The 7,937-nt window shown below is 40.9% G+C and overlaps 1 protein-coding gene across 1 annotated transcript; it reads left to right on the top strand.

The window, feature by feature from the left end:
- Nucleotides 1-7,365: 7,365 nt before the first annotated feature.
- On the top strand, nucleotides 7,366-7,935 carry LOC102875843 (60S ribosomal protein L8-like; the record flags this gene model as incomplete). Its single annotated transcript, XM_006894596.1, has 1 exon — nucleotides 7,366-7,935. A coding segment is annotated over one exon (570 nt), but the record flags the coding sequence as incomplete, so codon positions are not given.
- Between the last annotated feature and the right edge of the window lie 2 nt (nucleotides 7,936-7,937).

Here is a 7,937-nt window from a genome sequence, read left to right as displayed (position 1 = left end):
TTAATCCTGGGTTTATACAATTTGATGGATGGGGTGGTTGAGGGAAATTGTAACAATCTGTTCTGGAAAACAAGGTATTTGAATTTTATCAACAAACTAGTGCAATAATAAAAACCCCTCAAAAATCCAAAACAAGAACAACAACAACAAAAATTGAAAATTCATGTCTACCCAGAGGCACCTCAGAAAAAAGGTCTGGTGATCTACTTCCAAAAATTAGCTCTTGAAAAGCTTTTGGTGCATAGTTTTGTGTGATACATATGAGAGAGCCGTGTCTTGGAATTTACACAAAGTGGTTTCATTTTGAGGTGCTCTCCTCCTGGGAGATTTACTGCCTTTGAAAGCTCCCTGGAGGGTCAGTAATGGGTCAATTCAACTTAAGGGCAAACAACAACAGCAAGTGGTATATTGGTTAAAGAATTTGACTACTAACCAAAAGGTCATCAGTTTGAAACCACTGACTGAGAAAAAGATGAGGTATTATGAGCAGTCCTACTCTTGTAGTACAGTTGTTCTACAACTTGTTGTTCTACAAGTTGTTCTACAGTTTTGTTGTTCTATGCCGTCGAGTCAACTACAACTAACTCATAGAGACCCTATGAACAATAGTTCTGACCCCTGCCATTTCCAGAGACCATCTCACTGTCTTCACCCTTATTCCAGTTTCTGTGTCTACCTGTCTCATCTGGGCTCTTCCTCTTCTGCACTATCCCTCCACCCTTGCAAGTATGATGTCCTTCTCCAAGGATTGTTCTTTCCTGATAACATGCCCAAAGTATGTGAGACGAAGCCTCAAAACACTGCCTTCAAGGAGCAGCTTGGTTTCACCTTCTCCCAGATATATCTGTTAGTTTTCTTATAAATCCATAGTATGTCAATACTCCTCTCCAGCACCACAACTCAACAGCATTAATTCTTCTTCAGTCATTGGTCATTTTCCAGTTCTTTGATGCCTTTTCAACCTACATGCAGAACTGATCATGTGAGAGACTGGACTTTTGAGAAGAAGTGTGGCATCAGGATTGGAAGAAGACACATTAACAACCTCTGTTATGCAGATGACACAACCTTGCTTGCTGAAACTGAGGATGGTCTGAAGCATTTGCTGCAGGAGGTCAAGGACTGTAGTTTACAATATGCATTGAAGTTCAACAATAAGAAAACAAAGATTCTCACCACTGGGCCAGCTGGCAGTACCATGGAAGATAGAGATTGAGATTGTTAACAATTTCAGGTTGCTATTTTCCACAATCAACACTCTTCATAGCAGCAGTCAAGAAACCAAAAGACAAATTAAATTAGGAAAATCTGCTGTCAGAGACAGCTCCAGAGTGCTGAAGAGCAATGATGTCAGTCTAGAGACTAAGGTGTGCGTGATCCACAGTGTTTGCATGCTGGCACAGAGTCATTATAGTCAGTTGGCAGTGATCTGTGGTTTTTTGTTTGTTGTTTCGTGGGGTTTTTAAAATATTTTTTTGTTGTTCAGTGTTAGTTAAGCAGGACACACTGCACTCACAGTTGCCGATTAAAACGTCAGCAGCTTGAACCTATCAGCAGCTACTTGGGTGAAAGATGTGCCACTCTGCTTCTATAATACGCTTCACAGTGAAAAACCTGTGGGGCCATTTCTACTCTGTTCAGAAGAGTGTCTATGGATTGATTTTGGTTTTTACTTAATCCAGTGATCTTCATTCCTTTCACTCCAGCCAAATACACCCTCAATCTGATGCTACATTTGACACACACTCGAAGTCCCACTGCCCTTGGTCAGGGTAATCTTTTCTAGAATGATGAATTATTTATTTTGACACATCATTGCCCAAGAGTAAAAGACTATTTCATGCTGCACATTATGTAGGAAGTAATTAAAGTGATTGATTTCAAACAACTGTACTTTTCTTGTACACCATGCTAAGAACACGGGGTTAGAATATATTTGTCCTAGTTAATTGCACTAATTGTAACGTATGTGAGACTAGGGTCACTTAAATGTATTATGCAGATTTATGTAAATTGGTATAATCATCACATTCTTAAACACAATTGTATTACTGGCTGTCACCCAAGAAATGTGTTTTGAAGACTGAATTAGAATTCTTTCAAAGTTGGACTTTTATCAACAGAGACATAGGATAAAGCTGTTTTAATCATTGCTTAAAAAAATTCAGTTGTAGATTCAGTGTCTGAAAGGCTGGTGATGGATTTAGTCATCCTTCTACTAATCATGCTCTTCACAGATAGAAACAGATGCTTAATATACTTTTTTTAAAAAGGAACTAAAGGCATCAAAGTAAAGCTTTAAGAGTTAACCTGCTTTACAAACTAGGTTTAATATAAAAATAATTAATAAAACTATGGACAGATCATGTTGTTGTTGTTGTTATGTGCCGTCGAGTCGTTTCTGACTCATAGAGACCCTATGCACAACAGCCCTAAACCCTGCTCTATCCTGTGCCAACTGCACTGCCTCTGACACACCCATCCCGATTACCCCAGAGGGTCTTCCCCTCCTGCGCTGTCCCTCCACCCTCCCAAGCATGATGTCCCTCTCCAAGGACCCGTTCTTCGTGGCAACATGTCCAAAGTATGTCAGACGAAGCCCCAGAATCCTTGCCTCCAAGGAGTAGCTTGGTTTAATCCTCTCCAAGATGAATCTGTTTGTTTTCCTGGCAGTCCATGGTACATTCAGTACCCTTCTCCAGCACCACAGCTCAAAAACATCCACTCTCCTTCTGTCCTCCCTAGTCATTGTCCAACTCTCTGATGCATAACAAGCGATTGCAAAGACCATGGCCTGTATCAGGCGCACCTTAGTCTCCAGAGAGACACTGTTGCTCCTGAGTACCTTTGAGAGGTCCCTAACAGCAGACTTTCCCATCGCGATACGCTTTTTGATTTCCTGACTGCTGGTACCAAGAGTGTTGACTGTGGAGCCGAGCAAACTGAAGCTGTGTACAATCTCAATCTCTTCGCCATCCATCCTGACGCTGCCAATTGGTCCAGTGGTGAGAATCTTTGTCTTCTTGACATTGAGCTCAGTCCATACTGAAGGTTGCAGTTCTTGACCCTTCACAGCAAGTGCATGAGGTCCTCCTCAGTTTCAGCAAGCAGGGTTGTGTCATCTGCATAACGCAAATTGTTAATAGATCTTCCACCAATCCTGATGCCACAATTCTCCTCATAGAGCCCAGCTTCTCAGATAATCTGCTCTGCAGATCATACTTTAAGGAAATATGCTAAATAAAAAGCCAAGTTTTTAAAACAAACCAGTTAGGGATTAACTGATCATATTGAAGGGGAGTGCTTTCCTTTGCTTTGTGGAATAATGCACTTTGTTGTTGTTGTTAGTGCCTTTGAGACCACTGACACTCGCTGTGATTCTGTGACATATCAGAACCTTGCTATCTTCTCGCCATCCTCACAACCTCTAATATGCTTGAGTTGTCCCTGTGTCAATGCATTTTGTTGAAGGTCTTCATCTCTTCTCCTGACCTTACCCAGTATGATCTCTGTTTCTAAGGACTTTTTCCAAGGTCTGTTCCTTTCTGATAATGTGTCCAAAGTTTGTGAGGTGAAGTTTAACCTTCTTTGTCTCTAAGGAGTACTCTGGTTACATCTCCTGAAAGACAGATTTGTTTCTTCTTTTACTGTTGTTATTGCTATGTGTTGCCGAGGTGATTCCAACTCATAGCAACCCTGTGTACAACAGCTCTGAACCCGGCCCAATCTTGAGTCAATTTCATTGTCTCTGACACACCTATCCCCATTACCCAAGCTACAGAGTTAAACCATCTCATCTGTTGTTGTTGTCATGTATCGTCTAGTTGCCTGCAACTCAACCTAAACCCTGCTCTATCCTGTGTGAATCTTACTGTCTTTGACACACCTATCCCCATTACTCCAGTCACTGAATCAATCTGTCTCATCAAGGGTCTTCCTCTCTTGTGCTGTCCCTCTACCCTCTCAAGCATGACATCCCTCTTGAAGGACTAGTTCCGCCTTTGTCCAAAGTATGTCAGATGAAGCTTCAGAATCCTTCCCTTCAAGGAGCAGCCTGGTTTCACCTTCTGCAGGACGAACCTGTTTATTCTCTTAGCTGTTCATGGTATATTCAACACTCTTCTCAAGCGCCACAGCTCAAAGACATCAATTCTCCTTCTATCCTCCCTAGTCATTGTCCAACTGTCTGATGCTTATCAAGGTTATTGAGAAGATGATGGCCTGGATCAGGTAGACCTTAGTCTGTAGTCTTACATCACTACTCTTCAGTACCTGGGAGAAGTTCCTGACAGCAGATATATCCAATGCAATTTGTCTTTTGATTTCTTGGCTGCCAGTACCAAGAGTGTTGATTGTGGAGCCAAGCAAACTGAAGCTATTAACAATCTCAATCTCTTCTCCATCTAGTATGAATGCTACTTAGTGGCTCAGTGGTGAGTCTTTGTTAACTTTGAGATTTAAAGGCATTGATTCTTCTTTGAACATTCTTATTAATTTCCAGTTTTCAGATGTATAGGAAACAATTGGAGACAACATGTCTTGGAATAGGAACAACTTAGTTTTTAAACTGATATCTTTGCTCTTTCACACTGTAAAGAAGTCCTTGATAGCAGGTATCTCCCAATGCAGCATGTCTTTTCATTTCTTCTCTGGTGCTATCATGGATGCTGAACATAGATTCAAGTAAAATTTAAAAATTTCCAATTTCAGTTTTTTCTCTATCAGTTACAATATTGTCTGTTGGTACATCGGGGAGGACTTTTGTTTCCTTAGAGTTATTGAACATTATCACTGATATCATATGCTAGTGAAATATTGCTGAAAATTATTTTAAAATGACTATAGTTTGGAAACTGATAAGAAACTTTCAGATATTCAAGCTGTATTCAGAAGAGACTATAGTACCAGGGATATTATTATTGCTGTTAGGTAGATCTTGGTTGAAAGCAGATAATTCCAGAAAGATGTCTACTTATGCTGTATTGACTATGCAAACACACTTAACTGTGTGAATCATAACAAATTACCACTAACATTGAGAAGAATTAAAATCCTAGAACACTTAATTTTGTTCAGACCAAGAAGTTCTTATCTAAACAGAACAAGAGAATACTGAAAGGTTTAAAATCTCTAAATCAAGGGGAAAAAATCACCTCAGGGTATAGTAAGCCTCACTTCTCTTGGTATATTTAAAAATATTACTGTTACTTGAAAATTAACCTAGAGATTTTCAGGAAATAATCTAAAATTAGGAACAGCAGTATAGAATGTTACAAATGAAATATTCTGCATTGTTATATCTAATTTTAAATATCTTACTCAAAACTCAATTTCATGTTCATTGGGTCATAGAGATTCTGCACTGGATTTCCAAGGCTGTGAATCTTAAAGGAAGGAGACTTACCATCCTTTGGATAATCTAGACGACAGTCAGGGTAAGTTTGATTTTACTCTGGCTGAATCTCACATTGTTCACCTTCTTTGCTTTTCTAGCACTGTAGTGGTTGCACTTCTATAGTGATAGTGTAAGTAACCAAAGAGTGGGCTTTTCAGATGATGCTACTTACTGTAATTTAAAGGGAGTTCATTGTTCAGCTATCAGATGCAGAGCAAGTGAAAGAAATTACCTTGGCCTGAAACAGACGCACCTTAGTCATCAAACTGACATCATTCTGCCTCAATAATTTGGAGAGGTCTCTTGACTACAGACTTTTCTAGTGCAATATGTCTCCTAATTTCCTGACTGTTGGACAATGAATAAGGATGACAGAAAAAGAATTGATGCTTTTGAGCTGTGGTGTTGGAGGAGAGTACTGAATGTCCCATCGATTACCAAAAGAACAACAAAATATGTCCTGGAGAAAGTGTAGCTAGAGTGATTCTTGGAGGCAAAGATGCTGAAGCTTCATCTCACATATTTCAGGCATGTTGCAAGAATAATCTATTCCTTGGAGGAGAACATCATGCTTAGAAGGGTGGAGGGCCGGAGAAAGAGAGGAATATCCTGACAAAGTGTCACAATAGGCTTTAGTGTGTCAGGAAGTATAAAGATAGCACAGGATAGGACAAGGTGCAGATCTATTGTTCATAGGGTTGTTATGGGTCATACTTGACTTGACAGCACCTAACAACAACAACAACGATAACAACAAATGGAGCTCTGGTTCAGCTTGCTTGGCTCCACAGTCAATGCTTTTGGTACCAGCAGCCAGGAAATCAAAAGATGAATTGCATTGGGAAAATCTACTATCAGAATACTGAAGAGTAAAAATGTTAAACTAGAGACTAAGTTGTGTCTGATCCACGTCATGGTCATTGTAATTACTTGCTACGCATCAGAAAGCTGGTCAATGATTAAGGATGATAAAAGGAGAATTGATGTCTTTGGGTTGTGGTGCAAAAGAAGAGTACTGAATGTACCATAGACTGCAAGGAGAACAAACAGGTTCGTGATGGGGAGGGTGAAACCAGGCCTACTCCTTGGAGGCAAGAATTTTGCAGCTCTATCTCATATACTTTGGGCATGTTGCAAGGAGGGACCAGTCCTTGGAGAAGAGCATCATGCTTGGAAGGATGGATGAACAGCACAAGAGAAGACATTTGATGAGATGGATTGACTCAGTGACTGGGGTAATGGCAGTAAGTATGTCAGAGACAATGAGCTCAGCTCAAGATAGAGCAAGGTTCAGAGCTGTTGTATATAGGGTTGCTATGAGTCACAAGCAACTTGATGGTCCATAACAACAACATGGCATTAAGGTTCAAGGAGGCAATTTTTTTCCAGTTTTTTATTGAGTGTCTTCTAACCTGAGAGCTTCAACTAGATGATACTGAACCACTTTCTCAGAAAATATTTCACTGCTTTGCATAGGATTTTTCATGGGCCTATTATTTCAGAAGTGGATGGCTGTTGCTTTTTATTCAATCTTATGCTAAAAACTATTGAAACCTGTTCACCATATGTAGCCTTATTGTTATTTGAAATATTGGTAGTTTACAGCATCATAGAAACATGCAAGTCACCATAATACAGAACACTGACAGATAAATGGTAGTTAGAATTTTCAGAACAGAAGATAATCATGTCAAATCATAAAATAAAGGACAATTCCATAATTTTGACCTCTCCAATGTGGCTTATGTTTTTAGAAGATTTAATTTAATCAGAGAGCTCTGGTGGCCTAAGAATCTGTATTTCTAGTCCCAAGGCAGAAATCTATTAGATTTAAATCTATTAGATACTCCACAGGAGAAAAATGGTCAGACTGCTTTTGAGTAATTTATAGCCTTTGAATGTACACTGGAAGATGAGCTTTGAGTTGATTCTAACTCATCTGCATGTGATAACAATAAAAACGGTAACATTTCCGCGGTGCGCCCCTCGCCAAGGTAGTCTTCCGCGACCCGTACCGGTTTAAAAAGCGGACAGAGCTGTTCATCGCAGCAGAGGGCATCCATACGGGCCAGTTTGTGTACTGCGGCAAGAAAGCTCAGCTCAACATCGGTAATGTGCTTCCTGTGGGCACCATGCCCGAGGGTACCATCGTATGCTGCTTGGAGGAGAAACCTGGGGACAGGGGCAAGCTGGCACGCGCCTCCGGAAACTACGCGACTGTCATTTCCCACAACCTCGAGACCAAGAAGACCCGCGTGAAGCTGCCCTCTGGTTCCAAGAAGGTCATCTCTTCAGCCAACAGAGCAGTGGTGGGTGTGGTAGCTGGTGGTGGCCGCATTGACAAGCCCATCTTGAAGGCAGGCCGTGCCTACCACAAGTATAAGGCAAAGAGAAATTGCTGGCCACGTGTACGGGGTGTGGCCATGAACCCAGTGGAGCATCCTTTTGGAGGTGGCAATCACCAGCACATTGGAAAGCCCTCTACCATCCGCAGAGATGCCCCGGCTGGGCGGAAAGTGGGTCTCATTGCTGCTCGTCGGAC

The sequence above is a fragment of the Elephantulus edwardii genome, unplaced genomic scaffold (assembly GCF_000299155.1).
Source record: "Elephantulus edwardii isolate Elephantulus edwardi_28Jun2011 unplaced genomic scaffold, EleEdw1.0 scaffold00146, whole genome shotgun sequence".
Taxonomy (NCBI): domain Eukaryota; kingdom Metazoa; phylum Chordata; class Mammalia; order Macroscelidea; family Macroscelididae; genus Elephantulus; species Elephantulus edwardii.
The sequence above is the reverse complement of the archived record's forward strand: the minus strand, read 5'-3'. Positions and strand labels throughout refer to the sequence as shown.